Here is a 24,666-nt window from a genome sequence, read left to right as displayed (position 1 = left end):
AATACAATATTTTTACATAAAAATATTTGTCTCATGGCACATACTGAATAATATGACTGTCTGATGCTTCATGGTCATCCAATAATATTAGGAAACTAAATTTTTTCACTTACTGGTAATTCTTTATATTAATAAAACAAACATTCAGAATGAGAAATCTCAAAGAAATTTTGTTATTACTTTCCAGATTATCATTTAGCAGCCTGTTACTATGTACTATGCCATAAATGAAACTTTCTAGTACTGAATGAGTCCATTTCATATCCCTTGTCCATTTTAGGTAATACATGAAGATCATTCACAAGATTGTGAAATGACTGCTCAGTTTCCTTAATGTGGGTAATTATTGCAAATTGTTTCTGTGCCAGCACTTTTGCGTTCATGGATTTTTTAAAGTGTTAACCAATTTGGCCTACACGGAGGCTTTGCACATATTACCCACTGTTTGTAAATGCGTACTTGTATGTATTTATCTGTCTATGAGGTTTTGTCTTAAATGTGTGTTGCAGTTTGTCATATGTTGCGAAAGTAATGCCAGTTGTTATTTTTTTTTTTTTTGAAAATATTTGCTATTATGTAGGAAAGTTTGCTTGTAAATGGCATGCAAGCAATGTTTCTTTTTCATTTTCTTTATAGCTATTGGTTTATTAGGTTTTTTTTTTCTGTGTGAGATTGCCAGTAAGTATGTCATCACAACCATTTACTGAAGCTGTTTTCTTGATTGTACTGAGTGCATTGTGATGTGCATATTTATACAGTAGTATATTTTGGTTGTGTTAACTAGATTGCTGTGTATGATGGTGTGTGTTGTTGCTGTTTTTCTGTGGGCTCTTGTGTTCTTTGTTGATTTACAGGTGTCTGTTTTTTATTCAACAGTAGATTTTACTGTTCTGTTCTGTCTACTAAGTGTATTGAGTACATTGTTAGTAACTTAAATAATCTACCAAGAGTAATGTATCATCATAACATAATAATTATAATAGATAATCTTATCCAGAGAGGTAGATTTTATTGAAAGGGCATTTTTTTGCGTCTGGTGGATAATATATATATATATATATATATATATATATATATATATATATATATATATATATATATATATATATATATATATATATATATATTGGTAACTGTACATGTTAAGCTTCAGCACATTGCAGAGGATAATCACCACATTCCCCACAAATAAGATATTGTCCATTAACCACTGCAACCATCTTGTTATGCACTGAAAAAGTACTAAATCAGAGGAAATAAAATATGAAGAGCAAACTATGAGGGAGACAGAGTAAGATGGCAAGGAACAGGAACAGAGAAAATGTAGAGTAAAAGAGGAGTTACTTGGTTACATTTAGCTGGCATGAGATGAATAATATAAAGGAGTATAATCATGTTTTATTGTTGATATAGTGGTTTTCATCATAGACAAGGATATTGTCAGGAGTGCCCCAAGGAAGTGTGGGAGAACTGCTTTTGTTCTCTCTTTACATAAATGATCTGAATGATAGGGTGAGCAGCAGTCTGCAGCTGTTTGCTGATGATGCTGAGTGTACAGAAAAGTGTCATCATTGAGTGACTGTAGGAGGATACAGAATGACTTAGAATTTCTATTTGGTGAAGAGAATGGCAGCTTTCTCTAAATGTGGAAAAATGTAAATTAATGCAGATGAGAAGGAAAAGCAAGGCAGTAATGTTCAAATACAATGTTAGTGATATGCTACTTGATATAGTCGTGTTGATTAAACATCTAAGCTGAATGTTGCAAAGCTACATGCAATGGAATGAGCATGTAAGATTGGTATTAGAGAAGGCACATGTTAGACATCACTTTATTGGGAGAGTTCTAGGAAAGTTCAGCTCACTTATAAAGGAGATTGTGTATAGAACACTAGTGCAACACAATCTTATGAGTTGTTTGAGTGTTTGGGATCCCCACAAGATCAGATAATAGAAAGACATCAAAGCAATTCAGAGGCATGCTGCCGAATTTGTTACTGGTATGTGTAATCAACATGTAAGTATTATGGAGACACCTTGTGAACTCAAATAGGAATCCTGGGGGAGATAATGACATTCTTTTTGTGAAACATTTCTGAGAAAAGTTAGAGAACCACCCTTTGCAGCTGACATCTGGATGATTCTACTACCATTGAAGTACATTTTATGAAAGAACCATAAGGGCTCATAAAGAGGTGTATAGACAGCAGGTTTTCCCTTACTCCATATTCAAGTGTAACAGGAAATGGAATGACTAGTAGTGGTACAAAATACCCTTTTCCATGCACTGTGTGGTGTCCTCCTGAGTGTGTGTGTCTGAATGTAGATGTATATTTATTAAGTATTTATGATTTCCATGTTTTCATTTATGTATAACCTGACCCATTCCACATTTCTCAAGTTTCTCCTTCCTGATGAGATCTACAGAACAGGGTGAATGAATGAATGGGTGGATATGGGGAGCAGGGATGGCAGAAAGTTTAGTGAAAGATTATGTAAAGTCTGTTGATAGAATCTATTATGTGCAGTGATGTAAATAACAGAACAATACATGATGTCTATATGTGGTATCACCAAATACCTTCACACACTGGTGTGTGTGTGTGTGTGTGTGTGTGTGTGTGTGTGTGTGTGTGTGTGTGTGTGTGTATGAGTGAGTGAGTGAGTGAGCGCGCACCTGTGTGTATATATATGTGTGTGTGCGTGTGTGTGTGTGTGTGTGTGTGTGTGTGTGTGTGTGCGTGGAGAATGGTATTTACCTGAGTGTTTTAAGGTGGCAGTGATATTTTGTTGCACTAAGACCATGAATTCTGCTAGGTAGCAAAATGAAGACAGATATTTATGATGCTGTGGTATCAATTTAGGAATATGTTTTCTATATTTGTATAATAATGTTCCTGTACACAAAAAACCATTGCATCAAGTGTATTTTGTGGACTATGGACACAAATTTTTCTTTACAGTATTACTTCCAAAGAAAAAGTACACCGTGAAAATTAAATGCTTTAATATTGGCCAAAGGACGTTCCATACAAAATTACTTATATAGTTGATCATCATGGGGATGAAGAAAAATGGATGTCCATAGGACTTTACTCAATTACTGTATGTAAATTACTTTACTTTTCGTCAAAGATTTGAGTATAGTGTCCTGTTAGTGTAGATGAGTCAAAGAAGTTTTGTGTTCTTTTTCGGTAAAATAATTTATGTAGTTATATCATGCTGTACAGTTAAATATTATGGAAAATTCCACCCAGAAGAAGTAATAATGTTTTCTTACCCTCGATAGTCTCAGGATTGTTGTATGTCACAATCACGTTCACTCCAGTTTTCCAAACTTCAGCTAGAGTTGAATTGTAGCTTACGCTGTTGAATGGCGACATGAAGTGGCCAAGTACTGAATATACCATTGAAAGAAGCAGGCAGCGATTGCCAGCAGGCCCTTCAAAGTCATGTATATCAAGGACGATTATCTCAGAATGTGCCTTCTTCAGATAAGCTTTAATTTCTTCTAATATATCTCTCACAGCATCAACATTAACTATTTGCCTATATCTGAAAAACAAATATAGGTGTTTCATTGAAGACAAGATTTGTAAAATATCTACCTTTCCAGAAAAATGTGTTGGTTAGTACAATTATTCTCTAAGTACAGTATTTCTTCATGGTTTTTGTGAACTCCCCACCAAATAATGTAAACTTATTTTCAGTGGTAGTTCGAACATAGGGAAATGAAATATCTGCTATCTCATTCTGTCCAACTTCATTATTTAATAGAATTCCAGTATGTTTGTGGGGAAGAAACACTGCAATGAGCCTATACTCCCAACTGAAATGAAGAGTGTGACAATCTGCTTGTTGTAATACTAATGTTGATGAAAAGTGAAAGAATTTATTGGTATTTGACTAGAGGCAAATAATGTAGCCCTAAACTTGTTTTACTCTGCACTTCCACTTTATAACTTTGGTTAGAGTGATGTCTATTGAATGAAAAGTAGTTATAATTGTTTTACTTCTGCTTCATATATTTGTATTTACTTATAATTGGTTTCAGAAATTTGGGCAGCAAAATATTCCTTGCAGTCATCAATATAAGATTTAATTAAATAAGCAGTTTGGCTTCTCAGTTAGTAAACATACATATATTTCTTTTAAATCAAACGATTATATTTAACTGTGAAGTGAACCTGTGAATGATACACTGATAGCTAATAGCAAAATCACTACAAAACAACAAATGCAGAATAATAAATCAATGTAAGAAAACGCAGATGTTGAACAGTTTGCCATTCACTGTGAGTTACAGTATCATTGGCATGCCATGAAAGGTCCCTTTCCTCCATGCTGTCAAAAAAAAATGTACTTAGCCATCACTCACATGATCCAGATGATTTGAAATACAAATGATTCAGGTACATGACATAACTCTGGCACTAGCATTTAAAGAAAAATTGGCCGTGATAAAACTATTGCACTCCAGCACTCATGAAATAGATTTTAGTTGTCACCAGTCTAGTTTAGACCCATGAGCAAATGTTAACTTGCTGATGATAACACTTACACAATACGATTGGTCTCAGATTATCTCCTGGACTGGAAGGAATACAGTGTTTACAGTTACTACTTTATGATGAAACTGTTCCCTGCAATAGACTCAAAAGCACAGGAAAACCTTTGATCATGAATTCAAAAGTGCGATAGTAAAACAGACATGCAAAATCAAACACTTCAGTTTCCAGTGTCATAGTGTGATTTATTTTAACAAACATTGGCAAGTGTGTTTCTTCAAACAGCATCAGACTATCAGCTTCACTATCTAGTGCAAGTCTGCAACTGAAAATCCATAGATTTATACATTAGATTAAAATAATTATGTATCAAAATCTGAAAAGCTAATAAAGTTCTGTGCTTGTAAAAGAAGACATAATTGCATTTTCATAGTAATATTCTGCAGATAATAAATAATTCTGCTGATCACTATGGATAACAATACTTGTTGAACTCTACCACTGGTAAACACCAAAAATATCACCACCATTCTGTATTTCTGAGGTTGTTAGAAAAATCCTGCCTGTTTCAGAAGAGGGTCTACAACTGGCCCTCTACCACTAATAGAACTTTTCTAAAATTGCAGCACTTTTGCAAGACATTTTGTGTTATGTTTCTGATCTAATCTTCAAAGAAAATGGAAAACATTCTGTCATTTATCCCAGTCAGTTTCAGGAACAGAATGCAGTGTGCTTTGTGAAGGTTAGGGTAGGTAAAATCTAGAAGGCTGAGCATCCTACCATTCACAGGGACTGATCACACCCAGTACAAAAGTTCACATTTTGCATATCCTTATGCCAATGACATCTAAGAACATGTCTCAAGGTGCAATGATCTCTCACACAAAACTTAATGTACATTTCAGTTAGGGCAGTTTACTGCTGTCAAAACCTGAAACAGTAGGATCACAGACCAATAGCAGCAAATTTAAAACTTGTCAGGGAAAACATTGGTGTTGTTTGCCCACTCATTCATGAAGACTTCTGTAATATGGTTATTCAGTTTTAGGGACTAGAGATGAGAGATTTGCTTATGAACTGATTGAAAGAGTTAGATTCTTCTATGGAGTGAGTGATCAGTGAATCAAAAAAAGCGGCAGTAGCTCTTCAGACCCAAAATGTCTCTCCAACAGCAACAGTGAGCTGAACAAAGATTGCAGGGCAGGCCACTGCAACTGTTTCTCAAGCAATATGCTGAATTAATCACTGTGGTGTAGACATAGATCATTATAGTAAGAAAGTCTCTGAAACTGCAGAAAAATACACTTTACATGATGTGTATTTTTTTCGTTTGCATACCTTATTGTTGTGAACAGCTTTCACCAACTACAAAAACAATAGAAAATGAAGAACCCTCAGTTCTTCAGAATGTTATGTTAACACAGCAACAATATTTTTATTTCTTTTTATTTATTTATTTATATTCCTTTTATTTCTGCTCTTGATCTGATAAACATCTTACAAGAAGCACTGTGCAGCTCACCTGGGTGTGAGAAAGCACCAAGCAACTGACTCACAAGAACTAATGATCTCCATTCGCCATGCCTCAGCTGCTCTTGACTCCGCACCAATGGGGTGAGGGAGTGAGCTAGCCCCCTGTAAGCCCCTCTCTGCTTGTCTGTCACTCCAAGGTGACTCGGGAAGCACCTCACTCATTGTGCTCTTAGCTCTCTCACTGATTCAGTTTGCAGTCCAACCTAATTTCTTCTTTACACTATTCTTCACCTGAGTTTGGCTTGTTATGGATATTTTTTAGTACAGTAAGAATGATATGTATTATTAAATTAATATATTAGTGCATCTATAGATTACTGAATACACTACATGTATATTTGTTCTCATTTTAATTTTTCACTGTTTCAAACTGCATCTTAATAGTCACTATTTTAGTTTTTCGATACGACATAAATTTCAATGCTGCAGGATGTAAGCCAATCACACTGCATTTGCTTAGGAGAACTTTGAGTGATATACAGTATAATTTTACCGAACTGGATAAATAAAGAAAAATGCCATTACTGGCAGCAGATAATATAATGTACTTCTAACTCTTCATTACACATGAAGTGACATTTAAAGTCTAAGCAGACAACACTACTCCTCAAAGGGTATGGATCAGGAAGCTGATCAAAATCACAGTCATCTGATGATAATTTACAGGTATTCAAGAAATTGTTTTTCATCAATCATTCTCACAGAAACCTGCTTCCCCTTCACATGAAGTTCTCCTTCCAAGAAGTCAAAGTGACTATTTCTGTTTGCAAGAACTGAAAAGTAAATTTGTCAATGTTGTGAAGCTAATAATTTAAATTAAATTATTGGCATTTGATACATACTATTTTAACCAATTCATAAATATGCTTTGATTAATTATAGTTTAAAAATTTGAAAAATGTTATCAAACTCTCTTATTCCCAGTTATTTGGTAAAATAGAAAGTAATTTGATTGCTGTAAAGGCAATGAAAGATGGATAATACTAGTTTCTATGTACTCCCAGCACATTTTGTAGATGAGAAGACTCAAAGTTGTACTTTCTTGAGCGCTACCAGCCTGGAGAAAGACACATCGCAAAAATGTTTCAAATTGGTTAAAGGCTGTTATTATCAAATATAATATCAAATCTACCTTAATAGTGTACAATGTTTCAGACGTGAAATAAGCTGTCGTACTTTTGAACCTTCCAAATGTCCTATGCATTGTGTAACACCCAATACAAAATTAAATACAGAAAACAATTGATGAAATCAAAGAAGCAGTTATATTTTTCAAGAGTTGATTTGCCTTAAGCATAGTTGCTGAAATACAAGAAAATTAAAAAAAGAACAATCACCAACTAATTACCACTGTAACATTTTGGATTTTTTGTGTTTGGATGGAATTTATTGATTGAATCAGGCAGCTCCCAGGAAGGACCTGCAGCAATTGTTGAACTAGACAAATATTTATCTGAAGCATATTTGCCTACAAGTAGTGACCTTTTAAACTTGTGGGGATCCAGATAACTGTTGTACCAAACACTTCACCAATTGGTTAGGGAAAGATTATGTATACCAGCTATTTTGATGCCATGTGAGCATAGATTTTCAAAAGGAGGACAGATCTGCACTTTTGGTAAAACAGGTCTAATTTTGTTTAAAATTATAAAAATGATTAGATCCTTCATCTTACGCACATACATTGCAAAGCTGATTGTAAACAACAATTGTAGATGTGCTTTTCCAAGTTCACTAGGCACAATTCATTAATGATATTCTTCCAGATGTTATGATGAGTTGTTGCTTCCATTTTATGCGTAAAAAAGAAACAACTGCTCATCAGGACACTCAGAAACACATGCTTAAGCAACTGTATACAATTTCAGGGAGTGGAAAACTAGTTTTAATTGTATTGCAGTTTTATACTGTATTTTGTTTTCGATAAAATTGTCAAAAAGTAACAAGAAAGAGATTTATTTTCATAATTTTCCTCTTTGATAAAAATATTCAGAATCCTGTTGTAATACTGAAGGCAAAATGTGGGAAACTTTGCTAATTTTAAAACTAGAAGGAACATAATGAAAAATTATTGATGCACTTTCAATGTTCTTTCAAAACAGGATAAAAGAGAAAAAAATTCTGGTATGGTTACCATGAACAGAAAAGGCAAGATGCCTTCCTTTCACGTATTTTAATAAGTGAAAAGTGAGCGGTGAGTCATAAAAATGAGCTACTTCATTCCAGTGAGTGAGTGGCTCTGATGTGGCCCCTGAAAAAGAATGATTTTTGAATCTCTCTCCCCCCCTCTCTCTCCACTTCTCCATTCCACAACATTTCGAGAAATTTCTTTCTATCACCTTGGACACATGGCCCTATAGTATGTATGGGCATTAATGAAAAATAAAGCAAACAGTACACAAAAAGGATGATGTCTCTTCAAATTTAATGCCAATTACATAACAGTGGCACTAGTAGTGTCACTATGAGGGTGCAAATCAGGTTTGTTTTTCATAGATGCTGTAGTAGCTGTCAACATTAGTTACTTTTAAGAGTGGACATAGTGGATTGATGTAAGTTAAGGTGTTTAATATGACAAAGATTCCATTATCAGTAGCTCACTGAGATTGAACAAGGTTATGTAATGGGGCTACAAGAAACTGGATGTTCCTTCTTCAATATTGCAGAAAAACTCGATAGGAATGTAGGCACTGTACATGATTGCTGGCAACGGTAGTCACAGGAAGGTGTGGTCACAAAAAGACCAGTCGCTGGACCACCATGTGGCATTACCAAGAGGGAACACCACTGTGTTTAGTGTATGGCACTGGTAAATCATACCGCATCTGCAGTTGGCACCACAGTGACACAATGAACTATTACAAATCAGTTACTTCAAGCTGCTGTGTGGTATGGGATCCTTACCAGATAGGATTGATGGAGGACATCCAAAATGTCCATGGGAGGGCATCTCATTTTGTATTATCATGAAATAGTGGGGAAAGTGTCATGATGTGATACCCAAGTCGGGGTGGAAATTGCAAAAACAAAGGCGTTTTTTGTTGTGGCCAGAAATTTTCATACAATTTCTGTCACTAACTTTCTTCTATGAATGCAAAAGTATTTTGATTCCACCATACACAGAAAAAATTATCACCATAATAAAATAACAAAAATCAGAGCTCATATGGAATGATTTAAATGTTCATATTTCTCATTTGCTGCTCGAAAGTCAAATAGTAAAGAAATAATCTGAAAGTGGTTAAATAAACCCTCTGCCAGACGCTTAAGTGTGAATTGCAGAGTATCCATGTAAATGTAGATCTAAATGTAGATGAAATAGCCAAAACATACATTTGTGAAGTCACAAAAAGTAAAACCAAAGTTACAGCCAGGAACTATCACTAAAATGATACTTGGAATGTTTTGAAAAGTTTATCCTAGTAGGCATTCATTTGTTGCTAGATTTCCTCAGTGCTGGTAAATTAAAGAAATTTGTAATATACTCCTGCATTGACTGACCAAGTGCAACAAGTGTGGAACTCCATCCCACAAACTGGCATCCTGCACCTGTACAATACAACGCATGCACATTTGCATGCTTACATTTAGCATTCTGGCAGTTACACTGATTATTAGCATACCAGCATTTCACTTCTGCAATGGCTTTCCTCACACTTACATCAACCTGTAATTTTGCAATGTTAATCACTTAAATCACTTACATATGTTTCCTAGATAAATGTATTCCTGAAATTCTATTACTCTACATTAATTATTTATTGGTATTGTGATTTTACCCCCTTCAACATACAAGAGTGAGAAAAGCAATTGCAAATATTAAATGCTGATACATTGATACCTGACATAACCACCAGAATGTGCACACATTTTAGTGCACAGGTGTTGAAAGTCAGATTGTGCAATGGAGTTATATGTCTGTGGCACTTAGTTGGCCAACATGGGAATAGTTAGTGTTAGTTATGAATGGTACTGAAGTTTTCATCCAATGGTTTCCTATACGTGCTCAATTGGAGACAGGTCATGTGATTGAGCCAGCCAAGACAACATGTTGATACACTGTAGAGCATGTTGCACTACAATAGTGTTATGTGAGTGAGCATTATGGTATTGGAAAATTGGACTGTAAAGAGTAAGTTAAGATATCAAGATATTACACTAATATTTGCTACTGTGGATTAACTTCCCACAACTATAAGTAACACATTTAGCATATAAAATCATGCCACATATATATTATGGAGTGACTCACAGTCACAGAAGGTTGGTCCACTCTGACAGATATGGGTATATGCCTTAAAATTAACTTCCCACAACTATAAGTAACACATTTAGCATATAAAATCATGCCACATATATATTATGGAGTGACTCACAGTCACAGAGGGTTGGTCCACTCTGACAGATATGGGTATATGCCTTAAAATGAACTGGACAGTTTTTACAAAGAATGAGAAAGGGAAAAAAATCAGTCTTCAAGAAAAGAGATAATCAATTGCAGACTACTACAGAGGCATGAGCTTGTTGAATGCTAGGTACAAAATTCTTTCAAAGCTCACAATTACAATTACTTAGAAAATACTATATACATATATTTGTGGCATCTGTTGTGTTGGACATGTGCGACATAACAGAGACCACACTATTGGTTGATACAGTGGTTGTAAATATCAAATTTTGAAGGAAAGACCAACACCAGCTGCAATCAGGAATCAAAATAATTCAGTGGTGAAAGTGGAAAATTTGTACCAGACTGGGAGTTAAACCAAAATGTCCCATTTCTTGCTACAAGCAAATAGGTGACTGGACGTTAGATGCTACTAGCATGTGACAAGCTGAGAATTTGAGTTGGACAGAAAGCATGTCCCGATGGGTGAAATGGCAACTGTTTGCATTAAGTGGGAGATCTAAGTTCAAGTCCCAGTCCAGTACAAATTTTCAACTTGCACCACTGAATTATTTCAATGTTGATTGCGGCTGGTGTCTGTCTTTCTTACGAAATTTAGGCAGTAACACTATATCTTTGAAAAGGAGAAAAAGGTTTATGTAAAAGTTCAATGTATGAATGCGTTCATTACAGTACAAAATCTGAAAAAGAAAACATAAATTAAATCTTAATTAAATAAGTTGTGGACAAATGACAGTTTTATAGATTACCTCATGCAAAATTAAGCTTGAAGGAAACAAATAACAGAGTTCTTGAATAAATTAATTAAAAATGTAACAAAATATGAGGTCAATGAAGCAAGCAATCAGAGCAAAGTAAATGACTTCACCCTTGATTAGAGTTCTGAGCACGTTATGAAATTTCCAGAAGTTCAGAGAAGGATGAGAAAATTCAGTTTTACCATTAAAAACAAAATCTCTGTAGATAGGCATGTAAAACTCACTAATGTTATTAAAGTAGCATACGACATAGCTGCATGCCTACTAGCTCATTTACATAAACAATATTCTGAAGAGAGCTGTTGACCAGAGGTATTGAAATATGGCAAAGTTAAACCACCTTTCAACAAGGGGTCAAGAAAGGTAATGTGAAATTATCATTCTATGCAAATTCTCCCATTCATATGAAAACAGACTGTTTCCCAGCCACAAAAATAACCTCAGAATGGGGGAACGTAATACCTGGAGCCCCACAGATCAGTACTCAGTCAACTGTCATTTATAGTCTGCATAAATAGTCTTTGCATGAGTTTAAAGGACGGTTTTAGAACTGTAAAGTTTGCTGGTTGCAAACTTCTGCAGGCACAGATCAGGTGGTAGTTGAGAAGTGCTACTAGTGGTTCACCGCTAACAGCTTAATCTTACAAAGACTCATGTTATCCAATTTCATATAAGCAATAAAGAGCTTTCATCACCAGAAGTAATAATGGTCATACACCGAATGAAGCACAGTGTATAAAATTCCTTGGGGTTCAGCTGGATAACAAATTAAAACAGCATCAACACATGGAAAAACTAATCAACAAGCTCAGTTCAGTGTGTTATGTCCATGGAAATATTTTCCATTGTGCTGACCTAGAGTCAAGAGTGTTGGCTTATTTTGCATATTTTCAATCCCTGTCTCATGGAATTATGTTCTATGGCAGTACATTTAGTATAAATGAAGTGTTTGTTCGGCAGAAGTAAACTGCAAGAATATTGTGTACAGTAGATAATCATACATCTTGTAGAAGGCTTTTTAAGGATCTTGGAATTCTTACACTTAGTTTCCAATACATTTTCTCCTTAATGGTTTTTGTTGCTGATAATGGAAAACCATTTTCAACTGAACTGTGATGTACACAGCCACAATACAAGACACAAAAACTATTTACATGTAGACTTATCTACTTCTACAGGATTCATAATGGAATTGTGTACTCTGGTGGTAAGATGTTCAACAACTCCTGCTTAACATTAAGAAAGAAACAGGAAATCCCTACCACATCAAAAGACTCTTTAAAGAAATACCTCTGACACTCTTCTTACAAATTATCTGAATGTTCAGACTGAAAATTTCTGTTAACTATGTGGGATGTAGCTGTGTTTGATATTAAGATGTATGACAAGTAATAGTGCAATACGCAGAAGTGCCGGAGAAACTGATATAGACAAGCATATTCAAATACACAGATATGTAAACAGGCAGAACATGGCGCTACGGCCGGCAACACCTATATAAGACAACAAATGTCTGAGGCTATTGTTAGATCAGTTACTGCTTCTATGATGGCAGGTTATAAAGATTTAAGTAAGTTTGAACATGGGTTTATAGTTGGAGCATGAGAGACGGGGCACAGCATCTCCGAAGTAGCAATGAAGTGGGAATTTTCCTGTACAACAATTTCACAAGTGTACTGTAACTATCAGGAATCTGATAAAACATCAAATCTCTGACACTGCTGTGGTTGGAAAAATATCCTGCAAGAATGGGACCAACGACAACTGAAGAGAATCATTCAATGTGACAGAAGTGCAACCCTTCCGCAAATTACTGCAGATTTCAATGCTGCACCATCAACAAGTGTCAGTGTGGGAACCATTCAACAAAACATCATTGATATGGGCTTTTGGAGCTGAAGGCCCACTCATGTACTCTTGATGACTGCATGACACAAGGCTTTACATCTAGCCTGGGTCTGTCAACACTGACTTTGGACTGTTGATGACTAGAAACATGTTGCCTGGTTGGATGAGTCTTGTTTCAAATTGTATTGAGCAGATGGATGTGTACGAGTATGGAGACAACCTCATGAATTCATGGACCCTGCATGTTAGCGGGGGAGTGTTCAAGCTGTTGGAAGTTGTGTAATGGTGTGGGGTGCGTGCAGTTGGAGTGATATGGGACCCCTGATACGTCTAGATATGACTCTGACAGGTGACACGTACATAAGCATCCTGTCTGATCACCTGCATCCATTCATGCCCATTGTGCATTCCAATGGACTCGGGCAATTCCAGCAGGACAATGCAACACCCCAAACATCCAGAGTTGATAGATAGTAGCTTGAGGAACACTCTTCTGAGCTCAAACATTTCCACTGGCCACCAAACTCTTCAGACATGAACATTATTGAGCAAATCTGGGATGCCTTGCAGCGTGTTGTTCAGAAGAGATCTCCAATCCCTCGTACTCTTATGGATTTATGGACAGCCCTGTAGATTTCATGGTGTCAGTTTCATCCAGCACTACTTCAGTCATTACTCAGGTCCATGCCGTATCGTGTTGCGGCATCTCTGTATGCTCGCAGGGGGCCTACACGGTATTAGGCAGGTATACCAGTTTCCTTGGCTCTTCAGTTTATAAAGGACTCAGTATTTATTGACATAAAAATCTGTTCCCTGATAAAAACCTTTGTCATCATGTGAATATTAGGATACTAATAGTGCATAAACAGCAGCTATATAATAAAACTGAGGAAGGAACAGCCGTTTTCAGAGTAGCAGCTTTCTTACTAATTTACTTGATTATATTTAGATGACAGAGGCATGAATTGCATTAAGCAATGTAACGAGAGCTTATTGTTAATACAGTGTGAAGATTAAGTATCTACAATGTGTTTGTCTCAAATTTGTGTATCTTGACTCATTCTGCATCGCTATAGGCTCTCTTTCTTCATGGGATTTACAGAATATGATGAATGAATAGATGAATGAGGAAGCAGCTCTTACCAAGATCATAAATTATATTGTAAAATATGTTTTTATCCTAAGCAATCAGTTTGATTTTGAACAGGACAAAAGCATCACAAATGCAGTATGTAGTTTTGCTGAGAAAATAAACAGATTATTAGAATGCACAATGAGGTTAGAGGACTCTTCTGTGACCTCACAAACACTTCTGATCCTTTCAACTGCATCTTTCTTGTTTATGGACTTGGCAAACATGGCATAAGGATTTAAACCCTACTTATCGAACAGAAAATGAAGGGTAATTATTTTCAGAGGGATAAGTTCAAGATTTACTGGTAACTGTTATTTCCCAGTCAGTTTTGTTTGTGAACATTACTTCTGTGTTAGTTGAAAATCTGGATGCAGAAAAAATTCCTATCCATTGATTGGTATTCTCAGTAGATTTGAAACTTGATTTAGCTAAATGGGTTGAATCTGAACATATCTAAATCCCCAGTGATGTATGTCAGAACTGAACAGTCAAAGTTCGACCAGAGTAAGATATTTACAGCAACCAAGGTAGAGAATTGATTGACTCAGTCATATTCTTAGGATTCAATTTACTTAAACATTAAAGTTTACATACAACTCTGATTACCTAGAAAACAAACTAAGCAGCTTTGTATTTGCAGTGTGAATATTTTCAACTGAAACTGACATGAACACAAGGAAATCTCTTTTGAATCTGTAATTAGATACTGTAATACTTTTTGAGGAAGATAGGACAATACTGAAGTTGCAGAAAAAAATTGAGTACAGCAGAGTCCCGGTAATCTGAACCCCAGTAATCTGAACTTTTGGTTAATCCGAACATGAAAAATGTTAGTCTAAGTATGGAAAACTGTATGGTAAACTGCTGTACATACACATTATTTTAATTTACACAGTATAGTAAACTTGTATTAGAAAAATTGGCAAGAAAACATTAGGTTTAAACAATGCATAACTATTAAAGAAAAGCTGTCAAACTTACTAAAATACAGTGGACATTTTATCCTTACTTTTTAGATGACAAAAGCTCAGTCATTGTTTTATGGCATAATGAATATGTTATATGAGGCATAGTTGTGCAATTGTCTCATAAACATCAAATCAGCAGGTGTAGCAGTGGGCTGTTGGTCCAAATAACATAGCTCGAGGCCAAGGGCTTCTACTGCCTCACTGAGTGGCACCAGCTCTCCTGTGTCGCATTCAGGCTCATTGTCACTTCCGTCACAGCAGTCCACTTCTTCCTGGTGTTGAGTCACAGCAGCATCTAAATCAGTGACAGTAAGGTTCTCCACACATAGCCCATCTGCTGCCATCCACTCATCTTCACTAACTTCTTCACATCCAGGGATTGCCTGTATCATTTGTAGTAGATTTTCCTCTTCATTATCAACTAGGTTCTTTTGAAATTCAAGAGATGTCCACAGTTTTCTCCACGATTTTCTGAAATATTCTGCCATGCCTCAGTGGCACAATAAACAACATACTTCACATTGGTCTTTTTTATTTTGTCCACAAAAGGACTGCTATCACCTTGGATCAGCATTCTAAAAATTGTTTTCTGTAAATAAGTTTTAACGTTTGCAGTGGTCCATTGGCTGTAGAAGTGGTGTAACATTCGCCACAATTTCTCCATCACATAATTCCTTGGTCTTATGTCAAAGCGCTAGGTGGATCAAAACAAAATGTCCAGACACTCTGTGACCAAAATGGTACTGAAACAGAGGATGACAGACTAAAGGCCGAAATACTAAATGTCTTTTTCCAAACCTGTTTCACAAAGGAAAACTGCATTGTAGTTCCCTCTCTAGATTGTCGCACAGATGACAAAATGGTAGATATCGCAATAGATGACAGATGGATAGAGAAACAATTAAAATCGCTCAAAAGAGGAAAGGCAGCTAGACCTGATTGGATACCAGTTCGATTTTACACAGAGTACGCAAAGGAACTTGCCCCCCTTCTTACAGCGATGTCCTGTAGGTCTCTAGAAGAGCGTAGCGTTCCAAAGGGTTGGAAAAGGGCACAGGTCATCCTTGTTTTCAAGAAGGGATGTCAAACAGATGAGCAGAACTATAGACCTATATCTTTAACGTCGATCAATTGTAGAATTTTGGAACACGTATTATGTTCATGTATAATGACTTTTCTGGAGACTAGAAATCTACTCTGTAGGAATCAGCATGGGTTTCAAAAAAGACGGTCGTGTGAAACCCAGCTCGCGCTATCCGTCCACGAGACTCAGAGGGCCATAGACATGGGTTCCCAGGTAGATGTCGTGTTTCTTGACTTTTGCAAGGCATTTGATACAGTTCCCCACAGCCATTTAATGAACAAAGTAAGAGCATATGGACTATCAGACCAATTGTGTGATTGGATTCAGGAGTTCCTAGATAACAGAACGCAGCATGTCATTCTTAATGGAGAGAAGTCTTCCGAAGTAAGAGTGATTTCAGGTGTGCCACAGCGGAGTGTCGTAGGACCGTTGCTATTCAAAATATACATAAATGACGTTGTGGATAACATCGGAAGTTCACTGAGGCTCTTCGCCGATGATGCTGTGGTATATTGAGAGTCTGTAACAATGGAAAATTGTACTGAAATGCAGGAGGATCTGCAACGAATTGACACATGGTGCAGGGAATGGCAACTGAATCTCAATGTAGACAAGTGTAATGTGCTGCAAATACACAGAAAGAAAGATCCTTTATCATTTAGATACAATGTAGCTGGTCAGCAACTGGAAGCAGTTAATTCCATAAATTATCTGGGAGTAGGCATTAGGAGTGATTTAAAATGGAATGATCATATAAAGTTGATTGTCGGTTTAGCAGATGCCAGCCAGATTCATTGGAAGAATTCTAAGGAAATGCAATCCGAAAACAAAAGAAGTAGGTTACAGTACACTTGTCGCCCACTGCTTGAATATTGCTCACCAGTGTGGTATCCGTGCCAGATAGGGTTGATAGAAGAAATAGAGAAGATCCAATGGAGAGCAGCACGCTTCGTTATAGGATCATTTAGTAATTGCGAAAGCATTACGGAGATGATAGATAAACTCCAGTGGAAGACTTTGCAGGAGAGACGCTCCGTTCCACAGTGTATGAGAAGGATGATTAATAATTAATTAGAAGAGAATGTTTTAATGCACATGAAGTTACGTCCACTGAAAATAAAGTTACACGAGGCACCGATGCAGGAATTTTAATACTCAGTGAATGAACTCACATAAGATGAACTGACAATTTAAACTAGATAAATCTTGTTAATTATCTAAGGATATATAGGTCTACATGCTTATTCACAGAAATCTCATTTCTGTGTCATATTATTATTTATTACTACAAATATAACAAATTTGTGATATGGTTCATTTACATGAACCAAATGGTTTTCAAGTGTACATCATGAAATGAATAAATCCTAATCCACAAAAGACTGTAAAATTTATTACTCAAACAAGTCTTGTTTCATGACATATGCTTTTTCAAAGTCCTTTACTACAGGCATCTGAAATGCAGATAATTAATCAAGCTAATTAATTAGTTTGTTTATATTACTGTACATACCCATCATCATCTTGTGTTGCAGGAGCATAGGTAGTTGTCTTGTTGCCAGGGTGGTCACGAACATCAATGTCTATGTATCGAATTCCATGCACTAACTGTCCCCAAACATCAGCATCTTGTGTGAGAACATAGCAGCCATGTCTTTCACTTGTATTTTCCATAACTGATCCATTGTTAGTGTCTGAACCGTTTGTCCCAGGGATGAACAAATCAGCAACGGTCAAGTTTTCCAGCTCTTCTCTGTTTAAAACACAATATGCAGAATCTAGAATTTCAGTATTTATCCAGGTAAGAGGATATAAATTATGAAGAAGATAGTATGCTTTTTTTATTTGGTGAAACTGCCAATTTTTTTACATTTATATAACAACACTTGCACAATAAATGTGGCTATAACTAGTGGCAACATCATCCTTCCACAGAATTTGAAGTTTGTTGAAATACATTGTGCTGATAAGACAGCCTTGTGACACTGATAAGACAGCTCACTGACAGATCATTTAAGACCTGAAGAACATAGCACATTATGTAAAACAATATAAAATATATTCCCTTTTGGGTAGAGTGGTTTTGTTGGTGCAAAGCAGTTCAGTTACCTGTGGAAATACAATACCATTCACTGCATCCATGATTAAATGGTATGTGTGAAAATGTCAACTGGGAATAGGTAGCATTAGTTTGAAGTAAGCATGTAAGAAATGAATCATATGTATAGAATAGCTATGCTGCAGATAAATGCACAGAAAAGCAATTAGGTGCTACAAGGATAGAAACCCAATCAAAATACTTTTGTATCATTTCTTGTAGGTAAAACAGGAAAAAGAATGAAAATGAGACATAGACGCCGAAGTGGCGTCACCTTAAAAGACTTGCACCAAGCGATCGGGTCTACCTGCCAGCAGGTCCTCGCCACACGACATTTTATTGTCATCGTCGCTGATGATCACTTTGTTGCGACGGCGGTGTTAGTTTATTTTTGTCTCTTGGAGGCTTTCGGATTATTAACTGCCAGCAATATTCTAAGCTATCCTGGCGTTCTAATTTGAAGTCCCGCGTGACAAAGTGCATAAATCATGTCACATAGTGTAGCAGAGCTATGGCAGCTTAGACTTTAGCTTCTGACGCGAGTAACTTTTTCATTTATATCGGTAGTGTCGTCTCGAGAGGAAGGACTTACGGTCGCGTGATCTCCGAGAATCTTGATAAAAGCAATTTGTAACTTGGTAACGACGAAGTTGGAGGACACTGCGCCTCAACAATATATTAATATTTTACCAGCTTTGTCTGCTATTCATTTACGGGAGTACTAATCTCTCCCAAAATGTTGTTATCTTAGAACCATACAATATCAGAGTCCAAATAGGGGAGCGTAGCGTACTGGCAGCTCTGCTGCAGGTAAGATCAGTTAAGGTTAAGAAGTCGAGGATGTGCGGCTGGACATCGAACACGCGGAACCAGCAGGTATGTCTGAAGTTCAATAGTCACGCACCACTGGTAGGGTAACAGTTCGTTTGTGGTACATTGCTGATTAGGGTTTGGAAATCAGTTTTTTTTTCTCTCCTTATCAACAGATGTGTTTTCTTTGAATCGACCGTGAAAAGTCCCAATGGACATTAACGTAAAATAAGAGAGGAAATAGCGGGGAATGCTACAAAATTCTATTGCAGAGCTGAGCGAAGAAGAAACTCTTGAAACGTTCCCAAGTTACAACACTCTCCACTAATAATAACAAAGTATTTAAATCAGTGAATAGTTCATTTTTTATCATACTGATAACATCAAAAAATAGCCTTTCAAAATCTTACCGGTACATTAGAAAATATGAGGGACACATGTATCGCATAATTCATTCAAGAAGTTAATAGAAGCAAACACCTACAACTTCATCATTCACTCAATATAAAATCGAACTATGCATATACTACTATCAGTACTTCACGAAGCACTAAGATTGTGAACACTGGTCTGCAAGCCATGGCTACGTGAATAGTAGTAAAGTGTCTTCCGTTTTGTCTGCCTGTCGACCCTTACTCAGCTTCCTGTGGTTTGCTGAGTCTAACTGTGAACTGACGAACTGCCAGATTTATTGCAAAAATGGTTCAAATGACTCTGAGCACTATGCGACTTCACTTCTGAGGTCATCAGTCGCCTAGAACTTAGAACTAATTAAACCTAACTAACCTAAGGACATCACACACATCCATGCCCGAGGCAGGATTCGAACCTGCGACCGTAGCGTTCGCTCGGCTCCAGACTGCAGCGCCTGGAACCGCACGGCCACTCCATTTATTGCAAACGTTGGGTACGTCAACCGGTGCTAATCAGCTTTACCTGGCTGGAAAGTTACCGATGAGGCCGCAAACCTATCCGCGTGAGCAGGCCTTCAAACTGAAAGAATCCTGGGTTGAATGTAAATTCTAGAATTCCTTGCCATTCTCGAGACTCTTAATTTTAATGCTACTTTGTTCTCCTGAAGTTAGTTATGAAATTTCTAATATGCACCGTATGCAAAAATACACAGTCCAGTCACATTAATGTGACCACTACCTATGTTCGACAACAGCTTCCAATAGCCACTCACAGACGGCAGGTGACACCAGCAGTAGTGGAGTTCACAGAAAGTGTGTCGCGGGGGCACGGAAAACGGTGCAGTCGTAATTTGGATACAGAGTGATTTGTTTGACGTCCAAAGGGGCATGATCATTGGCTTGCGGAACAATGGTGGAAGCAATTCCGAAACGGCTAAGTTTTTAAACCGGTCGCATGCCGCCGTGGCTGAAGTATTCCGTGTATGGCAAAACGGCGCCATCCAAAACTGGCGCCGATGTGTATGAGCGAATAGACGTGCAACTGTTAAGCAACAGACCGTCGAGATGAACTAATGGGATACCAACAGCGTCTCCTCAACGACAGTTAAGCGAACGTTGCTGCATATCGGCCTTTGCAGCAGGTGTCTGATTCATGCATCCACGGTGTGTGCTGTTCATCATCGATGGAGGCTGGAATAAAGCCGCCTATACCGAAACTGGAGGTCCACTGAGTGACGACAGGCGGTCTTTCCAGATGAGTCACGTTTTATGCTCCATCAGCCAGATGATTGTTAGCATATACGGTGTGAAACATCCGAAAGCAAACATCCTGCAACAATCACCGCATCCAGGCTGGAGGGCATTCCCTAGGTGCTCTCGTCATTCTGCAAGACACAATAGATGAACACAAGTGTGTACACATCCCTGGGGGCCATGTCCACCGCTACAATCTGTTTCTTTTCGCTCAGCAACAAGGTATCTACCAGCAGGACAGTTCAACTTGTTACGCAGTTCGCATTGTATGTGCGTGGTTCAGAGAGAACCAGCCTGAGTTTAGTATTTTATCCGACTTCTTAAGTAATAGAACCCAGTACGTTGTCCTCGATGGTGAGTGTTCATCGGAGGTGAGGGTATCATCTGGAGTGCCCCAGGGAAGTGTGGTAGGTCCGCTGTTGTTTTCTATCTACATAAATGATCTTTTGGATAGGGTGGATAGCAATGTGCGGCTGTTTGCTGATGATGCTGTGGTGTACGGGAAGGCGTCGTCGTTGAGTGACTGTAGGAGGATGCAAGATGACTTGGACAGGATTTGTGATTGGTGTAAAGAAAGACAGCTAACTCTAAATATAAATAAATGTAAATTAATGCAGATGAAAAGGAAAAAGAATCCCGTAATGTTTTAGTACTCCATTAGTAGTGTAGTGCCTGACACAGTCACGTCAATGAAATATTTGGGCGTGACATTGCAGAGCGATATGAAGTGGGACAAGCATCTCATGGCAGTTGTGGGGAAGGCGGACAGTCGTCTTCGGTTCATTGGTAGAATTTTGGGAAGATGTGGTTCATCTGTAAAGGAGATCGCTTATAAAACACTAATACGACCTATTCTTGAGTACTGCTCGAGCGTTCGGGATCCCTATCAGGTCGGATTGAGGGAGGACATAGAAGCAATTCAGAGGCGGGCTGCTAGATTTCTTACTGGTGCGTTTGATCATCACGCGAGTGTTACGGAAATGCTTCAGGAACTCGGGTGGGAGTCTCTAGAGGAAAGGAGGCGTTCTTTTCGTGAATCGCTACTGAGGAAATTTAGAGAACCAGCATTTGAGGCTGACTGCAGTACAATTTTACTGCCGACAACTTATATTTCGCGGAAAGACCACAAAGATAAGATAAGAGAGATTAAGGCTCGTACAGAGGCACATAGGCAGTCATTTTTCCTCGTTCTGTTTGGGAGTGGAACAGGGAGAGAAGATGCTAGTTGTGGTACGAGGTACCCTCCGCCACGCACCGTATGGTGGATTGCGCAGTATGTATGTAGATGTAGATGTCCTCAGCAAATGTAGTCTTCTATAACGAAATAATGTAAGCATCTAAGAGTTCTTAAAGTATTAATGGATTCAGTATTATATTACTCACTGCTCCTGTATATTTTTTAGGACCATGGCAATTTGCTGTATGCATCTTATTGTTGACACTCCCAAAGAACGTGGTAGGTATAACCTTCTGAAGAAGGGCACTATGTGCCCGAAACCAGTAAAGAAATTAAATTTCTTTTACGCAACTGGTTGCTTATTATTTCGTTTTATTCCAGGATTACTTTACTGTGCTCCGCTAGACACCATACTCCCCCGATTTAAACGTAATGGAGAATCTGTGGGACCACCTCGATCGGGCTATTCGCGCCACGGATCCTCAACCGAGAAACGTAGCGCAGCTGGCCACGGCGGAATGGCGCCACGTCCCTGCCAGTGCCTTCCAGAACCTCAGTGACTCTCTTCCTGCATGTCGGTCCGTGCTGCAAAAGGTGGTTATTCAGGCTTTTGACGAGTGGTCACATTAATATGACTGGACAATGTACAAACGCTTCTAATAACGTTTTTTTGTGGGGGGAGGGGGTCAATAACTCCATGATCGACCACATGGATCCGCACGTGACTCCACTGCTCCTGAACTGTGCAAGAATAGACTGATTTGAGGAGCACCCCATGGGGAAACCATGAAAAATATAAATCATGATAGCTTCAAGGGTATCTGAATCCTTTACTCCAGAGTGTCGGTCCACTGTCTTGACCAGTGCACCATTCTCATGGTGCTGGTTTGGAAGATATGATCGTGCTGTGATGCAATTGTGCTTAAACCACTGATGAATTCTGCTCGGGTTATCAGCCGAGTGGTGGCGTCGTCTTGTCGCAACGTTCCGATGAGTTTCGTGCCCATCATCTTCTGGCGAAGTGAATACGCCGAGAAAGACTGCAATCGCATATGTGCTTAAACTAATTATGTGATTTTTCAAATTCATTATAGGTTACAGTATCGAATTTAATAATTTCTGACTCTTTTCACTTCAGTGTGTAGAGATGTAAGATGCAGTGAAATGAATAGGAAACAGATGGAAAAAAGTTAGAGGACTATGTATTATTTCAAAAATAATCGCCGTAACTATTAACACAAGACGGCCAGTGCCTTCATGGAAAAATGTTTACGGTTGCCTACGGAACCAGGCATGTACCTCTGTGTCCGAAGCAAACTGACAGCCACGAATATCTTTTTTCAGGGCTCCAAAAGTATGGAAATCACGTGGGAAGTGATCGGATCTGCATGAAGTATGTATTAGGGCTTCCCAGCGAAACTTATGTAGTAGAAACACCCTTGGCAACATGTGGGTGGCATTATGGTGCAACAGAATGATGCCGTCCGTCAAAATTACTGGACGTTTGGACTTGATGACGCGCTACAATTTTTGCAAAGTGTGCCTGTTGTCCTCCCACATGTTACCAAAGCTGTTTCGACTACGCTCTAGAAGTTCCGCTGGGAAGCCCTTATACATCCCCCATACGGCCCTGATCTCTTCCCATGTAACTTCCATATTTTTGGAGCCCTGAAGAAACACAATCGTGGTCTTCGATTTTCTTCGGACGAAGAGGTGTACTCCTGGATACAATTGTGGTTTCGTAGGCCACCGAAAATTTTTTTCCGTGAAAGCTTTGGCCGTCCTGTTTCACAGTGGGATAAATGTATTAACAGCTATGTCGATTACTTTTGAAATAATAAACAGGTTACTTACTTTTTCCCATCTGTCTCGTTTTCATTTGACTACCCCTTATACAATGGCGGCTTACCTTGTTTCAGTTCTTAGGTTCATCTTTACATACAGATACCCCATCACCGTTCCACTGTTTGAACGTCGCCAACAATCACAAATGAAAGATACTGAAATACGAGGTATGTCACAAAATTCCAGAATATTCACAATAATTTCGCGCCAGTGGTGTGTTGGAGTGAGATGCGGTTGGCATCCCTGCACACGGCTGTGTTTAGTGTGTATTTGCCGAAAGTTTCGTTGTCGTATGTCTGTTAGTTATTGTTCAGTCTTGTATTGAGTAGAACATTGCGTCACACAATTTGCGAATTTCGAGATGGAATAGTTAGAGGAGCAACGCGTCTGCATTAAATTTTGCGTGAAACTCAAGAATACCTTTACAGAGACACACCAAATGATGCGGGAAGCCTACGGTGATGAGTGCTTAAGCTGTACTCGGTGTTACGAATGGTTCACACGGTTTAAAAGAGGCCGGACGGAAGTTTACGATAACCCTCGTTCAGAACGCCCTTCGACGTCTACCGACGACGCTCATGTCAGGAGCCAGTGGAAGACTATCTCCTCTAGAAATTGCAGAAGAATGTAACGTTTCAGTTGGATCACGTCATGGAATCCTGACACAGCATCTTGTAATGCATCGTGTTTCCGCCAAGTTCGTCCCACGGCTCATGAGTCAAAACCACAAATACCTTCGCCTCGCAGTCTGTGAAGAGTATTTGGATGGCACAAATGAGAACGAGATGTTGCGTACTCGCCAGACTTGGTCCCTGCGGACTTTGTTT

At 38.1% G+C, this 24,666-nt stretch overlaps 1 protein-coding gene across 1 annotated transcript in view; it reads right to left on the bottom strand.

Moving 5' to 3' along the window:
• LOC126469719 (uncharacterized) overlaps positions 1-24,666 on the bottom strand; it is a 96,112-nt gene that overhangs the window by 31,057 nt on the left and 40,389 nt on the right. Inside the window, exons 4-5 of the mRNA XM_050096908.1 lie at positions 17,756-17,995; positions 3,281-3,555 (exon numbers count right to left, since the gene is read on the bottom strand). Of these exons, the coding sequence (XP_049952865.1) occupies positions 3,281-3,555; positions 17,756-17,995 (515 nt within the window). The remainder of the gene's footprint in view (positions 1-3,280; positions 3,556-17,755; positions 17,996-24,666) is intronic.

The sequence above is a fragment of the Schistocerca serialis genome, chromosome 3 (genome assembly GCF_023864345.2).
Source record: "Schistocerca serialis cubense isolate TAMUIC-IGC-003099 chromosome 3, iqSchSeri2.2, whole genome shotgun sequence".
Classification (NCBI taxonomy): Eukaryota; Metazoa; Arthropoda; class Insecta; order Orthoptera; family Acrididae; genus Schistocerca; species Schistocerca serialis.
The sequence above is the reverse complement of the archived record's forward strand: the minus strand, read 5'-3'. Positions and strand labels throughout refer to the sequence as shown.